This window comes from Pristiophorus japonicus, chromosome 15 (genome assembly GCF_044704955.1).
Source record: "Pristiophorus japonicus isolate sPriJap1 chromosome 15, sPriJap1.hap1, whole genome shotgun sequence".
Classification (NCBI taxonomy): Eukaryota; Metazoa; Chordata; class Chondrichthyes; family Pristiophoridae; genus Pristiophorus; species Pristiophorus japonicus.
In genome coordinates, this window is record NC_091991.1 from 126,779,470 (window position 1) to 126,806,565 (window position 27,096).

Genomic DNA, 27,096 nt, shown 5'->3' on the forward strand with positions numbered 1-27,096 from the left:
AATCAGCGATAGTATTAAAGCCAAGGAAATGGCATACACATTGGCCAGAAATAGCAGCGAACCTGGGGACTGGGAGAAATTTAGAACTCAGCAGAGAAGGACAAAGGGTTTGATTAGGGCAGGGAAAATGGAGTACGAGAAGAAGCTTGCAGGGAACATTAAGGCGGATTGCAAAAGTTTCTATAGGTATGTAAAGAGAAAAAGGTTAGTAAAGACAAACATAGGTCCCCTGCAGTCAGAATCAGGGGAAGTCATAACGGGGCACAAAGAAATGGCAGACCAATTGAACAAGTACTTTGGTTCAGTATTCACTAAGGAGGACACAAACAACCTTCCGGATATAAAAGTGGTCAGAGGGTCTAGTAAGGAGGAGGAACTGAGGGAAATCTTTATTAGTCGGGAAATTGTGTTGGGGAAATTGATGGGATTGAAGGCCGATAGATCCCCAGGGCCTGATGGACTGCATCCCAGAGTACTTAAGGAGGTGGCCTTGGAAATAGCGGATGCATTGACAGTCATTTTCCAACATTCCATTGACTCTGGATCAGTTCCTATCGAGTGGAGGGTAGCCAATGTAACCCCACTTTTTAAAAAAGGAGGGAGAGAGAAAGCAGGGAATTATAGACCGGTCAGCCTGACCTCAGTAGTGGGTAAAATGATGGAATCAATTATTAAGGATGTCATAGCAGCGCATTTGGAAAATGGTGACATGATAGGTCCAAGTCAGCATGGATTTGTGAAAGGGAGATCATGCTTGACAAATCTTCTGGAATTTTTTGAGGATGTTTCCAATAAAGTGGACAAAGGAGTACCAGTTGATGTGGTATATTTGGACTTTCAGAAAGCTTTCGACAAGGTCCCACACAGGAGATTAATGTGCAAAGTTAAAGCACATGGGATTGGGGGTAGTGTGCTGACGTGGATTGAGAACTGGTTGTCAGACAGGAAGCAAAGAGTAGGTGTAAATGGGTACTTTTCGGAATGGCAGGCAGTGACTAGTGGGGTACCGCAGGGTTCTGTGCTGGGGCCCCAGCTGTTTACATTGTACATTAATGATTTAGACAAGGGGATTAAATGTAGTATCTCCAAATTTGCGGATGACACTAAGTTGGGTGGCAGTGTGAGCTGCGAGGAGGATGCTATGAGGCTACAGAGTGACTTGGATAGGTTAGGTGAGTGGGCAAATGCATGGCAGATGAAGTATAATGTGGATAAATGTGAGGTTATCCACTTTGGTGGTAAAAACAGAGAGACAGACTATTATCTGAATGGTGACAGATTAGGAAAAGGGAAGGTGCAACGAGACCTGGGTGTCATGGTACATCAGTCATTGAAGGTTGGCATGCAGGTACAGCAGGCGGTTAAGAAAGCAAATGGCATGTTGGCCTTCATAGCGAGGGGATTTGAGTACAGGGGCAGGGAGGTGTTGCTACAGTTGTACAGGGCCTTGGTGAGGCCACATCTGGAGTATTGTGTACAGTTTTGGTCTCCTAACTTGAGGAAGGACATTCTTGCTATTGAGGGAGTGCGGCGAAGATTCACCAGACTGATTCCCGGGATGGTGGGACTGACCTATCAAGAAAGACTGGATCAACTGGGCTTGTATTCACTGGAGTTCAGAAGAGTGAGAGGGGACCTCATAGAAACGTTTAAAATTCTGACGGGTTTGGACAGGTTGGATGCAGGAAGAATGTTCCCAATGTTGGGGAAGTCCAGAACCAGGGGTCACAGTCTAAGGATAAGGGGTAAGCCATTTAGGACCGAGATAAGGAGAAACTTCTTCACCCAGAGAGTGGTGAACCTGTGGAATTCTCTACCACAGGAAGTAGTTGAGGCCAATTCACTAAATATATTCAAAAGGGAGTTAGATGAAGTCCTTACTACTCGGGGGATCAAGGGGTATGGCGTGAAAGCAGGAAGGGGGTACTGAAGTTTCATGTTCAGCCATGAACTCATTGAATGGCGGTGCAGGCTAGAAGGGCTGAATAGCCTGCTCCTGCACCTATTTTCTATGTTTCTATGTTTCTAACTCCCCTTAAAAAAACTCCCAAATTGTGCAGCCTTCAATTCTTTTCCTGTCAAAAACCAGTTTGAAAGATGTGCATTACGTCAGAGATGTCAGCATGGCATGTACAGCATACAACATGTTCGCTGCATCATTGATGTACACCTTGGGACCTGATTCTTTAGTAAAAATACAATGGGAAATATCGGGGGTTGGGGGGGTGCGGGGGGGGTAGTCCTAAAATTTGGGAGGAAATCGGTTTTAACTGATAACCACTCCGGATTACGTTGGTGTGCATACTGGAAGAAAAAAGTAAGAAAACAATTTGGATGATCACTGAAGAAAGTTTATATCATCATCATAGGCAGTGTCTTGGAATCGATGAAGACTTGCTTCAACTCTTAGAATGAGTCCTTAGGTGGCTGAACAGTCCAATACGAGAGCCGCAGTCCCTGTCACAGGTGGGACAGAGAGTCGTTGAGGGTAAGGGAGGGTGGGACAGGTTTGCCGCACGCTCTTTCCACTGCCTGCGCTTGGTTTCTGCATGCTCTCGGCGATGAGACTCGAGGTGCTCAACGCCCTCCCAGATGCACTTCCTCCACTTAGGGCAGTCTTTGGCCAGGGACACCCAGGTGTTAGTGGGGATGTTGCACTTTATCAGGGAAGCTTTGAGGGTGTCCTTGTAACGTTTCCTCTGTCCACCTTTGGCTCGTTTGCCGTGAAGGAGTTCCGAGTAGAGCGCTTGTTTTGGGAGTCTCGTGTCTGGCATGCGGACAATGTGGCCTGCCCAGCGGAGCTGATCAAGTGTGGTCAGTGCTTCAATGCTGGGGATGTTGGCCTGATCGAGGACGCTAATGTTGGTGCGTCTGTCCTCCCAGGGAATTTGTAGGATCTTGCGGAGGCATCGTTGGTGGTATTTCTCCAGCGACTTGAGGTGTCTATTGTACATGGTACATGTCTCTGAGCCATACAGGAGGACGGGTATTACTACAGCCTTGTAGACCATGAGATTGTTGGTATGTTGGTAGATTTGAGGGCCTGGTCTTCGAACACTCTTTTCCTCAGGTGGCCAAAGGTTGCGCTGGCACACTGGAGGCGGTGTTGAATATCTCCTCATCAATGTTTGCTTTTGTTGATAAGAGGCTCCCGAGGTATGGGAAATGGTCCACGTCGTCCAGGGCCGCACTGTGGATCTTGGTGACTGCGGGGCAGTGCTGTGCGGCGGGGACAGGTTGGTGGAGAACCTTTGTCTTATGGATGTTTAGCGTAAGGCCCATGCTTGGTATGCCTTAGTAAATACGTCAACTATGTCCTGGAGTTCAGCCTCTGAATGTGCGCAAATGCAGGCATCGTCCGCGTACTGTAGCTCGACGACAGAGGTTGGGGTGTTCTTGGACCTGGTCTGGAGATGGTGAAGGTTGAACAGCTTCCTACTGGTTCTGTAGTTAAGTTCCACTCCAGCGGGGAGCTTGTTGACTGTGAGGTGGAGGAAGATTGAGAAGAGGGTTGAGGTGATGACGCAGCCCTGTTTGACCCCGGTCCGGACATGGATTGGGTCTATAATGGATCTGTTGGTAAGGATCATGGCCTGCATATCGTCGTGGAGCAGGCGGAGGATGTTGACGAACTTTTGGGGGGCATCCGAAACGGAGGAAGACGCTCTATAGACCCTCGCGGTTGACAGTGTCAAAGGCCTTTGTAAGGTCGAAGAAGGCCATGTATAAGGGCTGGTGCTGTTCCCTGCATTTTCCCTGCAGCTGCTGTGCTGCAAAGATCATGTCCGTTGTGCCCCGTAGAAGACGAAATCCGCACTGTGACTCCGGGAGGAGCTCCTCAGCCACAGGGAGAAAACAGTTGAGGAGGACTCTCGCGATGACTTTCCCAGTGGCTGATATCAGGGAGATTCCTCTATAGTTGCCGCAGTAGGACTTGTCCCCTTTTTTAAAGATGGTCACGATCACTGCATCTCTGAGGTCTCCCGGCATGCTCTCCTCCTCTCCTCCCTTCAGATGAGAGAGATGATATTGCAGTTCAGCTGTAAGGCAAGATAAGGGATGTTTACATTGGGGAAAAGGTGGTTTAGAGGTGATCTTATTGAGGTAGTTAATATCCTTAAAGATCCTTAAAGGAATCGATAAACAGTATCCCAGAAAATACACAAGCTCTAAGACAAGGAGCCATGGATTTAGGCGTAGATGAAAATAGGTGAATATGTATTTCAATTATAACTTCTTTACACAGAAGGGGGTAAATATATCGAATAGTCTCCCCAAATACAAGATGTTGTACATTTTAAGTGAGTGATTACATTTTTTTGCTAGACACTATGTGAGAGACTGGCTGGCGGTGAGGCACTAGGCCGCAGAGAGGAGGGAGGGATTGATCAGGGAGTGGGGGGGGGTGGGTGGGGAAACGGTGGATGAAGTTCAGGGCTGCAGGTTTGGTGCCAGAGGAGCATCAGGCCCGGGAAGGCGATTGGGAGGCGGAAGTGGGAAGTCAGAAGGCGATCAGAGGCCTCGGGGTGGAGAGATCGGAGGCCTTGCGCAGGGGGGAGGGGGAGAGGGGTGCCAGGAGGAGATCGGAAGGGGGAGGGTGGGGGGTGAGACACGGACACTGGATCCAGCAGGTAAGTGGAAAGGCACTTACCTGGATCCAGCAGACCTCGCCTCCCTTTAGCTGGTGGGTTCCCGAGGCCCAGCAAACCCGACCAGCCAGAGTTAACTTTGAAATGGTGGCTCACCATGAGGCATGCCAGCCTCATTATAATATTTAAATAGGCGACCTGCTTCCTGGGAGTGGGTTGGCTGCCCACCTCTCTCTCCCCTCCCCCGCCCTCCCCATTAAAACCAGAAGTGGGTGGGTTGGGGTCGGGATTCCGTTTATTTACCCTTTAACCTCCTACGTGACCCCAACCCACCTGTTTTGGGGATTAAAATTCCATGAGAGATAAATTGAGCTCGGATGTCAAACCTTTGACAATGAGCTGATGGAAGGGAAAGCTCTTTTATCATCCTGCTTGGTACTCAGACCCTAACACCATCGGGACGCGGAGGAAAACGCGGGGTGGTTAGTTAAGTGTTTGGTGGTGTGGTGGTGCAGTAGCCGTGGTCCTGTGCAGATCTTGATTGTCAGAGGGAGTTGAGGCGAATTTCTCCAGAGTTTAACCTGAAATTGGTCCGGTTTTTTTCATGGTGCTGTTGCCTCCCATAGGACTTAGCATCGCTAAGGATTGAGGAGTGTGGTGCATTAATATGCACCTGTTATTTGAAATTTTTCTCGTTGCAACATTTTGCCCAGCTATCATTCACCTATGATGTTTAATTTTGCAGAGTAATGCTAAAATTTTTGATGCTAAAATTGACAACCACATCCTGTTATTCATCAACAAGACAATTGAGGAGCACCATCAGCTACTGGAGAACTTCAGAGACGCGGCATCTTCCTTCAGAGGCAAGGTACAGCACCCTCTGCTCAGTGTCTCACAACTATTGTCCAATGAACCATTTACAGATGTTTAAAGCGCTAATAGTATGCTTTTGTATTTTCTTCTTTCTCATTTTCATTTGCACACATTTATATTTTCAAATAGCCTTTGCTGGTTTTTAGTAAGAAAATCAATCAATTTCAAAAATGCATTTTTTGTATCTGAATCTGAGGCTCTGCTGACTTGATGTGGATGTGTCAGTTGTGGCTCAGTGGGTAGCACACTCGTCTCTGAGTCAGAAGGTTGTGGGTTCATGACACTCCGGTGCAGTGCTGAGGGAGTGCAGCATTGTTGGAGGTGCCGTATTGGATGAGAGTCCTGTCTGCTCTCTCACGTGGACATAAAAGATCCAATGGCACTATTTCAAAGAAGAACAGGGGAGTTATCCCCAGTGTCCTCACCAATATTTATCCCTCAATCAACATAACAAAAAAACTGATTATCTGGTCAATATCACATTGCTGTTTGTGGGAGTTTGCCACATTACAATGACTACACTCCAAAAGTACTTCATTGGCTGTAAAGCGCTTTGAGACATCCGGTGGTCGTGAAAGGCTCAATATAAATGCAAGTCTTTCTTTTTTATTCTGAGTATTTATAACATCATCTTGAGAAGTTGGTTCTATTGGAACATTTGATCGGTTTCCCTAAGTTGCTAAGCATGAAATATAACTCCAGCAGTACCAAGGTAGTAAGACGGTGTAGAGGTAAGATTTTCTTCAATTTGAGAAGTTTATGGAAAAGCTTTTCCTCACACACAGCGATCAACACATGCAATGGACTTCTGGGTAGATTAGTAGAGGCAGAAATGTTGGACTTATTTAAGGGGGGGGGAGGGGGCTGGAGGTGGTGATGTAGGACCTTTCTCAATGGATGAGCTCACTTGGGCAGAATGGTTTTCATCGTGTTTATCCTGTGATCTTGTGAACTGAGTTCAAGTATCAGTCACTCAGAACCTCAGCCACTAGGACTTTAGGCCCAGGTTTATTTAATCTCTAGTTCAGACAATCAACATTTTTTTAATTTTGATAAACCAGAGAAATAACACAAGTATATGAAAAACCGTGACTGTAGTAATAGTGAAAGTAAGAAGGCCTATCCTTTCCGCATACCATGTTTCAGAAGAACATTTATGTTGCTAACCAGCCCTTCACTGACTGGCCTCAATCCACGGCATTTCTTTTTTTCAGGTCCTTTTTATTTTTATTGAAATCAATAGTGACATTGATCACATTCTGGGGTACTTTTCCGTGAAGAAGGAGGAAGCACCTACAATCCGTTTAATTAACATCAACGCTATTAAGAAATACAAGTTTCCATTTGATGACATTACCACAAATAATGTGAAAAGCTTCTGCCAAGATATTCTTGATGGAAATCTTGAGGTACTCTCTACAATATTAGATTTCTTGAAATATTTCATTTTTTGATGGCAGTTGTGAGATTAAGCATTATGTTTCCAAAATATCATTAAATGCTAATTTCCTGTATCATTCCTGCTTTTGATAATCATGAGTTGAAGTTTTTGTCATCAATACTATTCATATGCTATATTTCAGTTGAGTTATGGAGTATGAAACTGAAATCTATTACAGAACAGTTCACATCAGATTTCAGACATTGTAAGTACAGAAATGTCTTCCTTAGCTCAGTTCCAGTACCTTGTTCTAAGTAAGCATTAGGAAAAACTGTACAAGTAATTGTAGCCAGGATGTCAAAGGAATTTAGACCATTCCACAAATTGTTATTATTAAAATAAGCAAAAGTGTAATTTAGCAAGGACCGACTTCCAGATTGCAAAAGACAAAAGTTGCTAAGGAAGCAGAACTACAGGACATTATGTCAATATTATTCATCTCAATTACTTGTTAATATCTTAGTCCTAACAATCCAATTTCAGCAGTAAACTATTACACCGCTAGTGTCAAGTTGCTGAAATTAGAGCCAGCCCCAGTATCTGAATTAATCAGTCATTTAGTTTAAAATATCAGTTGTTTAAAATATACTTTATATATTTTACTAAATGTTTCTTTAATCATTTTAGCCTTACCTAAAGAGTGAAGACATTCCAGAGGACTGGGACAAGAATCCCGTTAAAGTTTTGGTTGGAAAGAACTTTGAAAAAGTTGCTTTTGATGAGACTAAAAATGTGTTTGTGGAGTTCTGTAAGTACTGGTCCATGCGTCTGCAGAGATATCTTGGATTATGAATTATATCTGTTCAAAAAGCACAATTAAGTTATTGCTTTTTTTATATAATGAGCGTTGCCTTGATTTTACTCAAAATCATGCATAGTATGGATCGCATAGAAAGGTTTGTGCTTTTATTGATATTTGTAACTGTTTCTAATTTAGGCACTCCAATTGTTACCTGCAATGCAAATATGTGAACTTAGCCTAGCTTAATCAAATATAGTGCTAAAACAAGAGATGAAAGGTTGTTAAATATTGTATCAAGGGATAAGTAGAGGATTAAATTGCCTCACACCGGCATCCCTATTTTTAGCACTGCTGGTCATTCTTAACCTTTTCTCAAAGGGTAGACTGCAGCTGGAATCTCATTTGCTGCTCACGGCAAAGAACTTTTCCCAGCTCTTGATTTTTCAGCCTTTTTCTAACATGCATTTTGGAAAAAGTAAATCAGTATATAGTTAATACAAAAAGATTAATTTAGAATAATCCACCACCTTAAACATCCACTCCCTTCACCATCGACACACCATGGCTGCAGTGTGTACCACTTCAGGATGCACTGCAGCAACTCGCCAAGGCTTCTTCCAAACCCACCTAGAAGGACAAGGGCAGCAGGCACATGGGAACACCGCCACCTCCAAGTTCCCCTCCAAGTCACACACCATCCTAACTTAAACATATATCGCCGTTCCTTCATCGTCGCTGGGTTAAAATCCTGAAGCTCCCTACCTAACATGGGAGTATCTTCACCACATGGACTGCAACGGTTCAAGAAGATGGCTCACTACCACCTTTTTCAAGGTCACCTAGGGACGGGCAATCGCCTTGCCAGCGATGCCCACATCCCAAGACTGAATTTAAAAAATGTGGCTTAAAAAGAGAACTCGAAATGCGAGAGTTGTTTCATGGCTTTCTGGTTAAAGTTGCAAACTCCAGTTAGTTTTAAATGAATGATCCTACCTTTTATTATAAAATCTGTCATTTCACTTGCTGTGTTTTGGGCAATGGCTGTTCCATTTCTATTCAGGGGGTCTTTCCTTCTCCTCATACATTTGTACTCTTCCAGCACCTGCTGGTGTTCGGTGAGGTCGTTTACACTGAGTTTACACCCTTTTGCAGTGAAGTTAAATGGCACTCTGAGACCATTAGTCTGCGTCATTGAAGCTATTGTGTTCCTAACACAGATGAGGCTGCACACAGGGAGGTTAAAGTAACAGTGACCTCAGTCTTTAATAAGACACTCCAGAGTGAGGAACAGGCCTTAGGGGTCGGCTTATATACAGTGCTCCCAAGGGATGCTGGGATCCCTTGGGACTTCAGGGGATGAGCTCCCTGGTGACGGAACATGGGAGTGCATCTTTACAGATACACAACATCACTCCCCCCCAAAGTCAAAGAGAAAACTATTTACAAGGTGAGGCTGTCGGGAGCCTTTCTTTCCCTGGTGGACCACCTCAGTACAAATGTCTGTTCTGGTGTGTTGGCTGTGCCCTTGCTGGGCTGGCGTGTTGTTGGCCCTGCAGGGCTGCTAGGTGAGCCTGGCCTTGCTGGGCTGTTGGGCATGATGGGTTTGATTTCCTGGTCCGGCATGGTGTCGTTGATCCTTTGGGTGTGTGTTGTGGGTTCGAAAAAGGTGGTGTCTGCTGTGGGTTGTTCAGGGCAGTCTGTGAACTGCAGCCTCGTTTGGTCCAGGTGCTTTCTGCAAATTTGTCCATTGTCTAGTTTGACTCCAAACACTCTATTCCCTTCTTTAGCTATTACCATGCCCACGATCCACTTGGGACCATGTCCATAGTTTAGCACATACACAGGGTCATTCAGATCAATTTCCCGTGACACAGTGGCGCGACCATCGTTTACATTTTGTTGCTGCCGCCTGCTCTCTACCTGATCATGCAGGTTGGGGTGAACCTTTCATGAGTAGCTCAGCCAGGGGCACCCCTGTGAGCGAGTGGGGTCTCGTGCGGTAGCTGAGCAGTACTCGGGACAGGCGGGTTTGGAGTGAGCCTTCTGTGACTCGTTTACGGTTCTGTGTGATGGTTTTTACTGCCCGCTCTGCCTGCCCATTGGAGGCTGGTTTAAACGGGGCCGAGGTGATATGTTTGATCCCATTGCGGGTCATAAATTCTTCAAATTCGGCACTGGTGAAACATGGCCCGTTGTCACTGACCAGTATGTCAGGCAGGCCGTGGGTGGCAAACATGGCCCTCAGGCTTTCAGTGGTGGCGGTGGCGGTGCTTCCCGACATTATTTCACATTCAATCCATTTTAAAAAGCACCCACCACCACCAGGAACATTTTACCCGCATAGTCGACATGGATCCTTGAGGGCCAGGACCACAAATTTAGTGGTGCCTCTCTGGGCGCGTTGCTCAACTGAGCACATAGGCTGCATTGCCGTACACAGGACTCTAAGTCAGAGTCGATACCGGGCCACCACACGTGGGATCTGGCTATCGCTTTCATCATTACTATACCCGGGTGTGTGCTGTGGAGATCCGAGATGAATGTCTTTCTGCCCTTTTTTGGTAGCGGTTACCCCACAACAGGCAGTCTGCCTGAATGGATAGCTCGTCCTTTCGCCGCTGGAACGGCTTGATTAGCTCTTGCATTTCAACGGGGATGCTGGCCCAGCTCCCATGCAGTACACAGTTTTTTTACTAGGGACAGCAGAGGATCTTGGCTGATCCAAGTCCTAATCTGGCGGCCGTGACAGGTGATTTATCATTTTCAAACGCTTCCATGACCATCAACAAGTTTACGGGCTACGCCACCATCAACAAGTTTGCAGGCTGCGTGGTGGGCAGTGGTAGCCGACTGAGAGCATCCGCACAGTTCTCGGTGCCTGGCCTGTGGTGGATGGTATACGCTGATAGTGCGAGTGCCCACCTTTGTATGTGGGCTGAGGCATTAGTCTTTGTCCCCTTGTTTTCAGCGAACAGGGATGTGAGAAGCTTGTGATCGGTTTCCAGCTCAAATTTGGGGCCAAACAGATACTGATGCATTTTTTTTACCCCGAACACACACGCTAATGCCTCTTTCTCAATCATGCTGTAGGCCCTCTCGGCCTTAGACAAGCTCCTGGAAGCATAGGCGACAGGTTGCAACTTCCCCGCAATGTTAGCTTGTTGTAATACACACCCGACTCCGTACACGTCACATGCTAGCACAAGTCTTTTACATGGGTTATACAAGACAAGCAGCTTGTTGGAGCATAAAATGTTTCTGGCTTTCTCAAAAGCAATTACTTGTTTTTTTCCCCATACCCAGTTCTCACCTTTGCACAATAACACATGTAGGGGCTCTAAAAGGGTGCTTATCCCCGGTAGGAAGTTACCAAAATAGTTGAGGAGTCCCAGGATCAACCGCAGCTTTGTGACGTTCTGTGGCCTAGGAGCATTCCTAATAGCCTCTGTCTTGGGGTATGTGGGCCGAATACCGTCCGCAGTGATCTTTCTCCCCAAAAACTCCACTTCTGTTGCCATGAAGACGCATTTCGACCTCTTCAGCCGCAGCCCTACGCGATCCAGTCGCTGGAGGACCTCCTCCAGGTTTTGTAGATGCTCGGCGGTGTCCCGATCCGTGACCAATATGTCGTCCTGAAAGACCACCATTTGTGGTACCGACTTGAGTAGAATCTCCATGTTTCGCTGCAGCCGACTGAATTCCAAACGGGCATCTGTTGTAGCTGAACAGTCCCTTGTGCGTGTTGATGCAGGTGAGGCCCTTCGAAGACTCCTCCAGCTTCTGCGTCATGTAGGCCGAAGTCAGGTCGAGCTTGGTGAATGTCTTGCCTCCTGCCAGCGTCGCAAATAGGTCATCTGCCTTAGGTAGCGGGTATTGGTCCTGTAGCGAGAAACAATTAATAGTTACTTTATAATTGCTGCAAATCCTGACCGTGCCATCACTTTTGAGTACTGGAACAATCGGGCTGGCCCACTTGCTGAATTCCACTGGGGAGATGATGCCCTCGCGTTGCAGCCTGTCCAGCTCGATTTCCACTCTCTCCCTCATCATGTGAGGTACCGCTCGCACCTTGTGGTGAATGGGTCGTGCCTCTGGGACCAAGTGGAACCGCACCTTCGCCCTGGAAAAGTTTCCAATGCCTGGCTCAAAAAGGGAAGAAAATTTGTTAAGAACCTGGGTATATGAGGCCTCATCGACGTGATAGCATTCGGAAGTCATCCCAGTTCCAGCGGATTTTGCCTAGCCAGCTCCTTCCAAGCAGTGTAGGGCCATCGCCCGGGACAATCCAGAGTGGTAGTTCATGCACCTTGCCCTCGTAGGTGACCTTGACCATGGCGCTGCCCAGGACAGTGATAAGCTCTTTGGTGTACGTTCTCAGTTTCGTGTGGATGGGGTTCAGGGCTGGTCTGAATGCCTTGTTGCACCAGTCTCTCAAACATCTTTTTACTCATGATGGATTGGCTAGCGCCAGTGTCCAGTTCCATGGTGACGGGTAAGCCATTCAATTTTACGTTTAGCATTATAGGTGGACATTTCGTCGAAAATGTGTGCACCCTGTGTACTTCAGCATCTGCCTCCTCTCTCTGAGGCTCGAAATTGCTTTGATCCAACATGGACCAATCTTCCTCTGCCTTACTGAGGGTCGGTATCTCTACAGTCAAAAGTTTTTGTAGGATGGTCTCGTGGCCAATGCCCAGTACAAAAAAGTCTCTGAGCATTTGCTCCAGGCAGCCATCAAACTCACTTTGTCCTGCAAGTCGCCTTAGCTCGGCGACGTAGCTCGCCACTTCCTGACCTTCAGATCGCTGACACGTGTAGAACCGATACTTCGCCATCAGCACGCTCTCCCTCGGGTTAAGATGCTCCCGAACCAGTGTACACAGCTCCTCATACGACTTATCTGTGGGTTTCACCGGAGCCAGAAGATTCTTCATGAGGCTGTAGGTCGGTGTCCCGCAGACTGTGAGGAGGACCGCTCTCCTTTTTGCAGCGCTTCCTTCTCCGTCCAGCTCGTTGGCTACAAAGTACTGGTCTAGCCGTTCGACATAGGCTTACCAGTCCTCACCCTCCGAGAACTTCTCCAGGATGCTCACAGTTTGCTGTAGCTTTGCGTTGGATTCGTATTCTCGTCGCCAGTTATTGTGTTCCTAAAACAGATGAGGCTGCACAGAGGGAGGTTAAAGTAACAGTGATCTCAGTCTTTAATAAGACACTGCAGAGTGAGAAACAGGCCTTAGGGGCCGGCTTATATACAGTGCTCCCAAGGGATGCTGGGATCCCTTGGGACTTCAGGGGATGAGCTCCCTGGTGGCAGAACATGGGAGTGCATGTTTAACAGATACACAACAGAAGCCTACTCAACTAGTTAGCTTATTGCTGAGGCAACACTGTGATAGTTGCAGTCTAACAGCTAAGTCCTGAAAGCAATGCACAATTTCATGATGTGCATTGAAGCCATCCCATTCCATTACTAGTGTGAATCGACCGCTCCAGTGATTCTTGAAGGAACAGCAGCACCATACAAAATTACTTGTAAGGACAACCATAATAATACAATTGTGTGATAAAATCTTTGTTCAAGCACATCTCATTTAAGAATCTGTTTAGACAATACTTCAGTCTGAGAGTGTGCCAAAAATCTTGCCATTCTGCATCTTTTCTGCTGCTGATTTATTTCATCACCATCATCATCATCATCATAGGCAGTCCCTTGGAATCGAGGAAGACTTGCTTCCACTCCTAAAGTGAGTCCTTTGGTGGCTGAACAATCCAATGCGAGAGCCACAGGCCCTGTCACAGGTGGGACATACATTTGTCGGGGTAAGGGAGGGGGTAGGACTGATTTGCTGCACGCTCCTTCTGCTGCCTGTGCCTGCGCACGCTCCTTCCCCACTGACACCTGGGAGTCCCTGGCCAAAGCCCGCCCTAAGTCTCATCGCCGAGAGAATGCAGAAAGCAAGCGTAGGCAGCGGAAGAAGCATGCGGCAAATCAGACTTCCCAACCATCCTTTGCTTCAACTACTCTCTGTCCCACCTGTGACAGGGACTGCAATTCCCATATTGGTCTGTTCAGTCACCTGAGAACTCACTTTTAGAGTGGAAGCAATTCTTCCTCGATTTCGAGGGACTGCCTATGATGAGAAGGTATTCAGTTCTACTTAATGAGCTTGATTTATGTGCCCATTTTTCCCAAGGTGTGTGCCAACTCAGGGGATGTAATGGACCAGAGGAACAGGTGGAGACCTGTAAGGCCGGGTCTGTACCCACTTGCAACTGGGGGCAGAAGCAGGAAGCTCCTGAAATAGTTGGATGCTTCGTGAAATATTGAAATGCAGGGGTGATGCCCTGCACATGACTTCTGAATGTTCAATATTCTCAGTTTGAAAAGCATACATGGCAGATGGAGTATAATGTTGGAAAGTGTGAGGTCATGCACTTTGCCAGAAAAAATCAAAGAGCAAGTTATTATTTAAATGGAAAAAGATTGCAAAGTGCCACAGTACAGCGGGACCTGGGGGTACTTGTGCATGAAACACAAAAGGATAGTATACAGGTACAGCAAGTGATCAGGAAGGCCAATGGAACCTTGGCCTTTATTGCAAAGGGGATGGAGTATAAAAGCAGGGAAGTCTTACTACAGCTATATAAGGTGAGGCCACACCTGGAATACTGCGTGCTGTTTTGGTTTCCATATTTACGAAAGAATATACTTGCTTTGGAGGCAGTTCAGAGAAGGTTCACTAGGTTGATTCTGGGGATGAGGGAATTGACTTATGAGGAAAGGTTGAGTAGGTTGGGCCTGTACTATTGGAGTTCAGAAGAATGAGAGGTGATCTTATTGAAATGTATAAGATTATGAGGGGGCTTGACAAGGTGGATACAGAGAGGATGTTTCCACTGATGGGGGAGACTAGAACTAGAGGGCACGATCTTAGAATAAAGGGCCGTCCATTTAAAACTGAGATGAGGAGAAATTTCCTCTCTCAGAGGGTTGTAAATCTGTGGGATTCGCTGCCTCAGAGAGCTGTGGAAGCTGGGACATTGAATAAATTTAAGACAGAAATAGACAGTTTCTTAAATGATAAGGGGATAAGGGAATATGGGGATTGGGCGGGAAAGTGGAGCTGAGTCCATGATCAGATCAGCCATGATCTTATTGAATGGTGGAGCAGGCTTGAGGGGCCTTATGGCCTAGTCCTGTTCCTATTTCTTATGTTCTTAACTGGGCATCCAGACTTACTAGTGTCTGGAAAATCATCCAGAAGTTCATTTCAAGGCCACACTAATACAAAGACCTTTTCTGGTGCAATTTTCATCTTCTTTGGCCGGAATTTTCTTGCATCCGTGCAGGTGGGATTGGAGGCAGGTCGATGAAATAACTCAGAACGGGTCGGAAACTCGCCATCAACCCACCTCCTCGTGCCTTTCACTCAGGTGCATTTGACAGGGCGGCCGAACCTGAAAGACAGAGGCGGCCGAGCTAATTTCGATCATTATTGGGTAGTTGTTCTTAAGCGTCTTTTAAACCCTAACTTTCCAATTTCACTGGATGAGCGGGGGAATAACACAGCTCGGGAACCATGTCTGTAAACCTGAGGCGGAAGTTCAGTGGCCATTGATCCTGCTCATTAGTGCACAGCATGGAAAATACAATAAAACTCCAAGCTGACACCTGGTTACTTCACTAAGGCAGATGCTGTTGCTGAGTGCATTGTCAGCACAGGTTTAGCTTTCGAGTGTTTGGAACTGTTTTCAGCAAAGTCAGGATTCACTGTCACCTCATTGCTACAACCTATCACACCATTGACAGATTGCTTCTCTCACCTCTACCTGATCTGCCATCTATTCCATCAGCATGGGTGCCATTTATATTGTCTCACCTTGGTCTTCAGAATCTGCCCATAATGAGTCCCAACACCAGCAGTACCAGGCACACCAGCAGCACCAACAACAACAGCAACAACTCTCTCCTCAACCACCTGATGCTGCACAGGACAGAGGGCATCAGCGCAGGGCTGCACCGCGGCGGAGGCGATACTCCAACACATGGTATACAGGCAGAGAATGAGCTTCCTCAACATGACGAAGCAGCATTGCCAAAGGATGGTCAGGCTATCATGCCAGGTCATTGCAGACATTTGCACATTGCTGGAGCAAGACCTGCAGCCCAGAGGAACGGGTGGACATGCCTCACCATTGGATGTCAAAGTCATCAGCGCCCTCAACTTCTTCGCCTCAGGCTCCTTCCAGGGATCTGCAGCAGACATTTGTGACATCTCACTGTTGGCCGCCCACAGATGCATCACACAGGTCACCGATGCCCTCTTTGACAAGTCAGCCAATTATATCGACTTTGCCACTGTTAGTGGCAAAGTCACTGAAGCCAGTGTTACTGAGCAGGCACTTGGCTGTGCCACTCTGGTTGCTTCCCACGGGTGCAGGACGTGATTGACTGCACAAATGTAGCCATCAGGACACCCCATCATCACCCAGGAGAGTTTGTCAATGTGCAGCTTGTCTGCAACCATAGGAAGGTCATCATGCATGTGTGTGCAAAATTCTCTGGTAGCTCCCTGTGCCAGTCCACCCTCCCTCAGTTTTTCACACCTCCAAACAATCTTTCTGGCCGACTGCTTGGAGACAAGGGCTATGCACTGAAGATGTGGCTCATGACACCCGTGTGGAGGCCAAGTACTGAGATCCAAGAGAAATATAATGAAAGCCAGATTTCCACCAGATATATCATAGAGCAGACAACAGACATGCTGAAAATGTGCTTCAGATGCCTTAACAGATCAGGAGGAGCCCTTCAGTTCGCACCAGCCAGGGTCTCCAGAATCGTCGTGGTCTGCTGCATGCTGCACAACATAGCGCAGGAGCGAGGATTAGCACTGCATGAGGAGCAAGGCACTGAGCACACAGCCTCTTCAGGGGAGGAGGAGGGGGAGGAGCATCAGCTGGAAGACGAAGAGGAGGAACAGGATGAACCTGCGGTCCAGATCCCATGAGCACCCGAGCACATAGCTCTCCAGGAAACCAGCGATGGCCTCATCATGGCCAGATTTACTTAACTTCAGGCATTGCACCCTTATGGCTGCCACATACTGTGCCAGGTTCCCACCACCCCACAGCAACACCATAAAGCATCCCGACAATGACCAGGCCATTCCTTTCACATTGTGCACTATTGCTGGAGGTAACATTATGTCTCATCATTCACTCCAACTCATTAAGCCACTTCCAGGGTTGCAGACACAATGGCCATAACCGGAACGTGGTGAAAATAAATATTTTTATCTGTGGTATCATAGTAACGGAAACTTTACACAAACAGTTATTAAAACACGCAATTGCTTACCCTTGTGCATCTACTTGTGTTTCCTCTTCCTCTTACGCATGCTTCTATGAGGTGCTACCCTTGTGGCTTCAGCAGAGGTAGAGGCAGCCTGCTCACTTCCCTGCTGCGACTGCATAGATACTTTTAGTGGACATTTCCTGGCTCTTCCCCCGCTAAAGTCTGCTGCTTCTGTGACTGTGCATGGGCAAACTTGACCATCGAGATCCCAGGAGGCATGTGGGACCCTGACTGAGGGGGATGCAGCGGGGGAGATGCGTGAGCACTTTAAGAGGAGCCTACACTTCCATGTCCCCTCTCACCATCATCCCTCTCATGGGCCACCCACACGTCCCTGCTAGCAAGCAGCTGGAGAGCACCTTGCTGCACAGCAATGGGTACATAAGGTCCCACGTCTATATTGACATCCCTCCTAAAGAGGAGGTCTATGAGCCTCTGCCATCTATTCTCCATAGAGACCATGTGCTCCTGTGAGTGGCGCATTAGCTGCTCCATGCAGGTGGCCACCCTTTCCATGGAAGAGTCTACAGTCGCTATCGTCTGCGACACAGTGGTGCTCATGTTGGAGATGGACTCCACCGTTCTATGCGCATTTGCTGACATCACGGTCGCAGAACCTGTCAGAGCCTCCTGCACTTCTTCCTGCACCTCTAGGAATGCCCTCTTTCTGCATGGCTCCCGAAGCTCAGCGTCTGCATGCAGCTGAGCAGAGCTGAGAGCCATCCTGCTCCTTCTGGCGAGGAGTCTCCACTGCTGTCTCTGTCTCCATCACCTGCTCTTGCTCACTTGTGACTTCTGACACACTGGAACCCACCAAGGTGTGCGCATCTGCGCTAGTGCTGGGTGTGTTTATGTCTGCTGAAGGTGCGCCCGCAGAGGCTGGAGTCTTCCTCTTCCTCCTGGACAGTGGGGCGGGGGGCTCCTGTTGTACCTGTGGGAGAGTAAAGAGATGAGTTGGAAATGTCATATCAACAATGGGTACTGATACCATTATGCACATGTTGAACATTCACTGGCTGCTGACATCAGTCCCCATATGAGTGACTGCTGTATGCCATGTGGCTGTATGAGATGTAATTCTGTCACAGTTTGTTGAGAATTCCCCCTCTCTCCATCTCCCACCACCAGCTGCTCCGTGACTCCTGATACTTCCAGGTTACACTCCTCTACTACACTCAACGTCGCCAAAGATAGAGGGCCACCTCCGGTTTAGAAACATAGAAACATAGAAAATAGGTGCAGGAGCAGGCCATTCAGCCCTTCTAGCCTGCACCGCCATTCAATGAGTTCATGGCTGAACATGAAACTTCAGTACCCCCTTCCTGCTTTTTCGCCATAACCCTTGATCCCCCGAGTAGTAAGGACTTCATCTAACTCCCTCTTATTGTGCGCTCTCTTCTGCAAGGAGGGAAAGAAGATAAGTTTTAGTGAGAGTGATGGAATGGGTATAAGGAATTGATGTGTTACATCTTTAGAGGGTGACTATGATAGAGTGGGGTGCCAATGCCAAATGGTCTGCTTGCATGTTGTTAGTTGGTATGATTGCATTAGGATGAGAGTGAGTATGAAGGGTGGTTAGTCAGAGGGGGATGAGAGAGGGATGGGTGGACATGCAAGATATGCTGCTGTGATGTATAGAAGCAGGGTTCAGAAGGCAGAGTGATGGGGATGTGCTAGGATGCACAGCAGGATGAAGTTGAGCTTTGCACTCACTTTTCCTGATCTCATGAGTTAATTGAAGCATTTCCGGCACTACACCCAGGTCCCCCTGACAAAATTCCTGCTGTTGACTGCCTCTGCAATTTGGAGCCAGGCTCGTTTGGTCTATTGGGGAGGTGTCTTCTGCCCACCAGAAGGGAAGAGGACCTCCCATCAGAAGGGAAGAGAACTTCCCTGCATGCTCACTCTTCTTCCACAAGCATATAGAGGGAGTCATCTGAGAACCTGGGTACAACCCTCTGCCTCTGTGTAGTCATGTTTCCAAGGCTTAGCAACACTGAAAAGCTCCAATAAAGTGCCTGCACACTCCTAGATGAACCTTCAATTGCAATGTGGCCATGCCTCCTTCAAATATCCTAGCTAAAAATACATCATCGATGACGTCATCAAACTCGCACCATTTAATAGGACCGGGTAACCCCGAAGGGCGGCCTTAATAGGCGCCAGTAAGGGAAAGTCGATCTTGGGAGCAGAATGAAATAGGGAATGGGGTCACGATCTGCCCAGGTCAGAAAATTCCGGTCTTTGTGTCTGTTTTCCACTGGCACTAGATTCTCCTGACCTTTTGTGCCAATTGCTTACTGAATGTTGATTCCCTGTCAGCACCATTCTGCCTCCAGTGGGTTCCCCGAATGGGAATCCACTCCTTCAGCTGTTTCAAGAAAATAACAGTTCAACAGATAGGCCTGGCCTACACGTGACTTCAGTTCCACACTATGTGGTTGACTCTTAATGACCTCAATAAATATTTCCATGCCAGTGCCACCCACATCCCAAGAACGGATTAAAATTTTCTACCACCACCACTGCACTCCCTTCATCCACCCAAATCTCGGCCTGGAATGATGAATAATGTAAATATGGTGACCCTGGAACACTGGCTGCTATTAGCTCATTGTTATTTGGGTAGGATCAGCAGCTCTTAACTGTTCAGAACTGGCTTATACCAGTGCATGAAAATTGGCCCCAAATATGTTATATTCATTAGTGCTCTAGAACTCACTTTTAGAATGGATGCAAGTCTTCCTCAATTTCGAGGGACTGCCTATGATGATGATGTACACAGTTATTGTGGTAACAGTTCAGGCTGTTCTAAATTGTTAAAAGTATCTCCACCTTTCCCTGAGACAGTGGGTGGAAATTTCCGAAGCTCACAGCCCCTGACGGCAGCATACACACAGCAGGCTTCTTGGCAAATCACAGGTGCTTTGGCTTTGGTTTTCTGTCCACTAATGTCATGGATGGCAATGGACCTATGGCGTTCTGGTAAGTCGCCTGCTGCATGTCATGTCCCACCAGGGATGCGCAGCCTCAATCTCGAGCAATATTCCCGATAAAAGAATTAGTGCATTTACAACAGGCATCATCATGGGGAAAAGTGTAAGATTACTAATGGGTATTGAAAGCATACCTGTAAGTATGCTCACATCACTCCTGGCAACCAAATTTAAATTTGATTTTAAATGTCTGAAGTTTAATTTGTTCATTGTGCCAGTTTTAGTGCCACCCCCCCTTTTAGCCAGGGGGCATTTGTATAATTTGTGTTTTTAGTGCCCTCAAAAAACCCCAAAAAAACTCCCCAAAAGGGGGGGCACTTGATTGAAAGTGTTTGGAGTGCCCCCCCCCAACTTTAATCAGGGGGGCACTTGACTTTGATTTCATGATTTTTTTTATTGTTCACAACAAAATAGCTGTAGTGCTGTTGAGGCGCTGGAGGAACTGGAGTACATCATCACCCACGGCAACCAAATTTAAATTTGAACCATGTCTAAATTTAATTTGTTTAAGTTTGTCGGTTTTAGTGCTCCCCCCCCCCCCCACCCTTTTAGCCAGGGGGTACTTGTATAATTTGTGTTTTTTGGCGCCCTCAACAAAAACAAAAAGGGGGCATTTGAAAAGTTCTTGGAGTGTGACCCCCCCTTTAATCAGGGGGCACTTGATTGTTTCTACATCAAATAGTTGTAGTGCTGTTCAGTTGGGAGTAGCTTAGCCAGTCACATGATGTTCACAAGACTCAATAAAACCCCAGCCAGTTGGGTTTAGGAGATCCATGATGAGGCAGGTGGTTGTGAGCCTGGTGGATGAACTGGTAATGTGTAATGTGATTGTTAAACCTTTGCTAATAAACCAACCAGTTCTTAATAACAATGTGTTGCTATGATTTTTTTTAGCAAAGCACCCATGAAGCAAATACATTTCAGGTATTTAGGTTTGGCTACTGAAGAATGATTATTCAGTAACACAGTTTGTGACAGACATCCCATTCCTGCATGTCCGGCCTAGTTCCTTTGTTATCATCAACATGATCAGCACAGTAAGATGAATGGATCAATGCTGTTTGCAACTGATGTTCTAATTTTGTCTCACAGATGCTCCCTGGTGTGGTCACTGTAAAGAACTGGCTCCTATCTGGGATCAACTGGGCGAGAAGTACAAAGATCATGAAAATATTGTAATTGCTAAAATGGATGGCACAGTTAATGAAGTTGAATCTGTCACTATCCAAGGATTTCCAACCATCAACTACTTCCCTGCTGGCTCAGGAAGAAAGGTCTGTTGGAACTCCCATTCTAAGTACTATTGGGGTAATTTCCCGACTGGCCTCTTGATGGCGCCATGTCGATCAGCAGCACATATTGGAAACTTGGGCAATGTGCACGATTCTCCCACCATTGGCTGAAATGGTTTAACAATCTTGCCCAGCAGATATCTAACGTTCCAATGTGCCAGTTGCTGATTTAATAAAATGACTATGGTAAAAGAAAAATTACTTACGTAGCTTGAAACAATAAATTGTGAGTAGAACACAAAGCGTCTGCAAAGGAATATAGATAGACTTAGTGAGTGGGCAGTAAGGTGGCAGATGGCGTATAATGTGGGGAAATGTGAGGTTATTCACTTTGGTCGGAAGAACAGAAAAACAGAATATTTTTTAAATGGTGAGAAACTTTTAAATGTTGGTGTTCAGAGAGATTTAGGTGTCCTTGTGCAAGAAACACAGAAAACTAGCATACAGTTACAGCAAACAATAAGGAAGGCAAATGGCATGTTGTCCTTTATTGTAAGGGGGTTGGAGTATAAGAGTAAGGAAGTCTTGCTACTATTGTACAGGGCCTTGGTGAGACAGTTTTGGTCTCCTTAGCTAAGGAAGGATATACCAGCCTTGGAAACGCTGCAACAAAGGTTCACTAGATTGATTCCTGGGATGAGAGGGCTGTCCTATGATGAGAGAGTGTGTAGAATGGGCCTACTCTCTGGAGTTTAGAAGAATGAGAGGTGATCTCATTGAAACATACAAGATTCTGAAGAGGATTGACAGGGTAGATGCTGAGAGGTTTCCCCTGTTTGGAGTGTCTAGAACTTGGGGGCATAGTCTCAGGATAATGGGTCGGCCATTTAAGACAGAGATGAGGAGAAATTTCTTCATTCAGAGGGTTGTGAATCTTTGGAATTCTCTGTCCCAGAGAGCTATGAATGCTGAGTCTCCGAATATATTCAAGGCTGAGATAGATAGATTTTTGGAGTCTAGGGGAATAAAGGGACATGGAGATCGGGCGGGAAAATAGAGTTGAGGTCGATGATTAGCCATGATCGTATTGAATGGCAGAGCAGGCTCGAGAGGCCGTAGGGCCTACTCCTGCTCCTATTTCTTATGTTCTTAAATTAAAGATATCTTAAAGTACTGAAAGCCAAAGCTTCATTACTTTTCTACTAGTTTCTAATTTATATGCTAACTCAGTGTTGCTGGATGAGACACTAATCTGAATAACTGCTGAAATCAGAAATTACATTATAAAACTCTGGGGTAGAGTTTCTGCTTTGGGCACAATCAGGAAATTTTGTTCAAATTGTGCTGGTTAGGTTTACCTTCAAGTTTCTGCTAAAATTAATTTGCTTAACTATGAATTATAAACTCTTCTACGAACCATACAATCGGGCAGCATAATAGAACAGAAATGTTTCTTGTTTTTCTTTTCATTAAAAAGTATTTCTTGATGTATTTAAGAGTTGTAACCTTTTATTAATACAGCTGAAAATAGGTTTGTTGCCAAAAAAAAAAGCATTTTTAATAAAGGTCTCCAGTTTTCCAAAGGTCTCTGTGAGGAACCTGATTTAAAAATCACTGAAAATAACTTAAAAAAACCATACTGAGCCATTTAATAGTTCACTGGTGTACACTAGGCCGTTTCTTAGTAAATTAAGTATATTTTGATATGAATAAATGTTTATAATGCCTAAACAAATTAGCGCAATTTGAAGAGCCTTCCCGAACTAGCGCATTGATGGACTCTCGGGATTATCGGGCAGCCAGTGAAGGAGTTCTGTCGTCGGGCAGTGTGGGTAAATCTACCCCAGGGGCTCAATCAGGTTGGTCTGGCAATGAGGCGTGCGCAGCTGATGGAGTGAATTAGGGCTCTTAACCTACAGGCCTTACTGCCAACTAATCAATCCTTCAACTAAGACGATTTCATATTTTCATAAAGATGTCATATCAAATCCCCAAAATTCTACCTAGTCACGTTGTTTATATTTCACTATTCTGTACTTCATTGACTGTGAAGCACTTTGAGACATCTGGTGGTCATGAAGGATGTTACATAAATGCAAGACTTTCTTTGTGATAAGTTAAGAAAATTGCCCGTTGCTTATTTTGCAGATTATAGACTATGATGGGGCAAGGGATCTGGAGACATTTACAACCTTTTTAGACAATGGTGGCGTATTACCTCAGGAAGACAACAAAGATGATAATGATGAACTGGTCAGTGCATTCTGTGATCCTCAGCGATTTTCTTGAGGCCCATTTTCTGCCCTCAAACAGTCTCTATTGATACTGATCTAATGATTAATGTTTTCTTCTGAATATTGCAGGATATTGATGACATTCACAACGGACTGACCAATAGTACAACTGAGCAACGTACAAAAGTCGAGGACACAGCCAGTGAAGCTAAAAAGGATGAATTGTAGTTTCGACCATTAAAGATTCAGTTATATAGTTTAACGCTGAACTAAGCACAAAGCCAGTATTTTGGCTTTGGTCATACAAAAGGTTTCATGAAGGTTGATCCCTTCCCATTAAAAACAGCAACATTTCTGCATGTTCTACTCTATTATTCTAATAAATCAAATGTTCACTGTATAATACTGCAAAGGAAGTATTGGGAAAATGAGTTTTTTTTAACATTACAGGAAGCAAACTCCAAATTATGGACATTTTCCTCTCTGAGACCGTAATGTTGATTTTCGTGTACCTGTGCCTGAATATCTTGGACCCACCGGGCTCGGTGAATTGAGGAGAATTGGGTGGGAGGAATGTATGCCCGTAAGGGAATCTGATCGGTTCTCCATCCATTTCAATGAATGGATGAGATTTCATGTGGACTCCCTTATGGGCACTCCTACCCATCTGATTTTTTTCTATTCTCTATGCCCAGGCCACCCAATATAAACGTGGATAGGAACAGGAGAATCTGTCCCCTAGTCTCAACCGCATAGTTTGGCCTATATTGTGAAAATGAAAGTTGTGGTTGTTACACTGTTTTAAGTGAAATGACTTTTATCATTCAGTTAATATTAATGCAAAACATGCATACGTGCACAATCTACTTTGATGCCTTGTCTCATTCAAATAAAAGTTAATATCACTGTAATTTCAACCATTAGATAGTGTCTTACTGGACAGCTAGAATGCTCATTGGGTATCCTCGTGGATTTCACATCAATGTTAGTGTTTAATTCCACTATTTTCTATTATCTTAAATGTTACCTATGTCCTTCTGTTTATACAAAAGAATGATACATTTAAGAGTGTAGGTTCAGGCAGCTAGACTTCGCAGGGTGCAGGTATGGTTGCTAATCCACCTTCACTCTCCTGAGCTTGGATTTAAACTCCTCTCACCCGGCGAGAATGGTGTGTGGTAGGCTTTAAAATTTGAAAATCGTAGCACCCGGCGCATTCCCAGCCATCGACAAGGCTCCCTCTGAAGGAAGGCAGGGGCCAACATAATATTTTAAAGTAATCTCTACCAGAAGGTTGTGGGTTCAAGTTCCACTCCAGGGACTTGAGCACAAAGAACTCTCGGCTGACACTCCAGTGCAGTGCTGGAGATGCCGTCTTTCGGATAAGACGTTAAACCGAGGTCCCGTCTGCTCTCTCAGGCGGATGTAAAAGATCCCATGGCACTATTTCAAGGAAGAGCAGGGGAGTTATCCCCGGTGTCTTGGTCAATATTTATCCCTCAATCAACATAACAAAAACAGATTATCTGGTTATTATCACATTGCTGTTTGTGGGAGCTTGCTGTGCGCAAATTGGCTGTCGCATTTCCCACATTACAACAGTGACTACACTCCAAAAGTACTGCATTGGCTGTAAAGCACTTTGAGATGTCTGGTAGTCGTGAAAGGCGCCATATAAATGCAAGTCTTTCTTTTCAAGTCGGGGGAAGCCAGCACTGTTTGCAGCAGCCACGGTGGGAGATGCTGACTGGCCAGAAGAGGCCAGTTTCCCCCTCACCCCAGGCTCCACAGGAGCCCCTGGGTCTCCCCACAATCGTCGTGGACCCCCAACACTGTCCTGATTGCCCCCAGTCACTGCTTTCACTGATTGCGGGGTCTAGTTCCTCGGAGTCCCTGGCTGCGGCCACCTGCCGCAAAATCCCCATTCTTGCCCACCAGCCAGGTCCACAATTTGGTCGGAGCACTGTCCACCCCTCTCCCACTGTCCATCCCTTTGCCACCGTCCCTCCCTCTCCCACCGTCCCTCTCCCACCCTCCCTCTCCCACCGTCCCTCCCTCTCCCACCGTCCCTCTCCCACCGTCCCTCTCCCACCGTCCCCCCCTCTCCCACCGTCCCTCCCTCTCCCACCGTCCCTCCCTCTCCCCCCGTCCCTCCCTCTCCCACCGTCCCTCACTCTCCCACCGTCCCTCCCTCTCCCACCGTCCCTCCCTCTCCCACCGTCCCTCCCTCTCCCCCCGTCCCTCCCTCTCCCACCGTCCCTCCCTCTCCCACCGTCCCTCCCTCTCCCACCGTCCCTCCCTCTCCCACCGTCCCTCCCTCTCCCACCGTCCCTCCCTCTCCCCCTGTCCCTCCCTCTCCCACCGTCCCTCCCTCTCCCACCGTCCCTCCCTCTCCCACCGTCCCTCCCTCTCCCACCGTCCCTCCCTCTCCCACCGTCCCTCCCTCTCCCACCGTCCCTCCCTCTCCCACCGTCCCTCTCCCACCGTCCCCCCTCTCCCACCGTCCCTCCCTCTCCCACCGTCCCTCCCTCTCCCCCCGTCCCTCACTCTCCCACCGTCTCTCCCTCTCCCACCGTCCCTCCCTCTCCCACCGTCCCTCCCTCTCCCACCGTCCCTCCCTCTCCCCCCGTCCCTCCCTCTCCCACCGTCCCTCCCTCTCCCACCGTCCCTCCCTCTCCCACCGTCCCTCCCTCTCCCACCGTCCCTCCCTCTCCCACCGTCCCTCCCTCTCCCCCCGTCCCTCCCTCTCCCACCGTCCCTCACTCTCCCACCGTCCCTCCCTCTCCCACCGTCCCTCCCTCTCCCACCGTCCCTCCCTCTCCCACCGTCCCTCCCTCTCCCACCGTCCCTCCCTCTCCCACCGTCCCTCACTCTCCCACCGTCCCTCCCTCTCCCCCCGTCCCTCCCTCTCCCACCGTCCCTCCCTCTCCCCCCGTCCCTCCCTCTCCCACCGTCCCTCCCTCTCCCACCATCCCTCCCTCTCCCCCCGTCCCTCCCTCTCCCACCGTCCCTCACTCTCCCACCGTCTCTCCCTCTCCCACCGTCCCTCCCTCTCCCACCGTCCCTCCCTCTCCCCCCGTCCCTCCCTCTCCCCCCGTCCCTCCCTCTCCCCCCGTCCCTCACTCTCCCACCGTCCCTCCCTCTCCCACCGTCCCTCCCTCTCCCACCGTCCCTCCCTCTCCCACCGTCCCTCCCTCTCCCACCGTCCCTCACTCTCCCACCGTCCCTCCCTCTCCCCCCGTCCCTCCCTCTCCCACCGTCCCTCCCTCTCCCCCCGTCCCTCCCTCTCCCACCGTCCCTCCCTCTCCCACCGTCCCTCCCTCTCCCCCCGTCCCTCCCTCTCCCACCGTCCCTCCCTCTCCCACCATCCCTCCCTCTCCCACCGTCCCTCCCTCTCCCACCGTCCCTCCCTCTCCCCCCGTCCCTCCCTCTCCCACCGTCCCTCCCTCTCCCCCCGTCCCTCCCTCTCCCACCGTCCCTCCCTCTCCCCCCGTCCCTCCCTCTCCCCCCGTCCCTCCCTCTCCCACCGTCCCTCCCTCTCCCACCGTCCCTCCCTCTCCCACCGTCCCTCCCTCTCCCCCCGTCCCTCACTCTCCCACCGTCTCTCCCTCTCCCACCGTCCCTCCCTCTC

At 47.7% G+C, this 27,096-nt stretch overlaps 1 protein-coding gene across 1 annotated transcript in view; it reads left to right on the plus strand.

The window, feature by feature from the left end:
- LOC139281597 (protein disulfide-isomerase-like) overlaps positions 1 to 23,693 on the plus strand; it is a 43,976-nt gene extending 20,283 nt beyond the window's left edge. Inside the window, exons 6-11 of the mRNA XM_070901747.1 lie at positions 5,335 to 5,460; positions 6,680 to 6,874; positions 7,534 to 7,654; positions 21,092 to 21,273; positions 23,380 to 23,484; positions 23,595 to 23,693. Coding sequence (XP_070757848.1) covers positions 5,335 to 5,460; positions 6,680 to 6,874; positions 7,534 to 7,654; positions 21,092 to 21,273; positions 23,380 to 23,484; positions 23,595 to 23,693 — 828 coding nt within the window. The remainder of the gene's footprint in view (positions 1 to 5,334; positions 5,461 to 6,679; positions 6,875 to 7,533; positions 7,655 to 21,091; positions 21,274 to 23,379; positions 23,485 to 23,594) is intronic.
- The last annotated feature ends 3,403 nt before the right edge of the window (positions 23,694 to 27,096 follow it).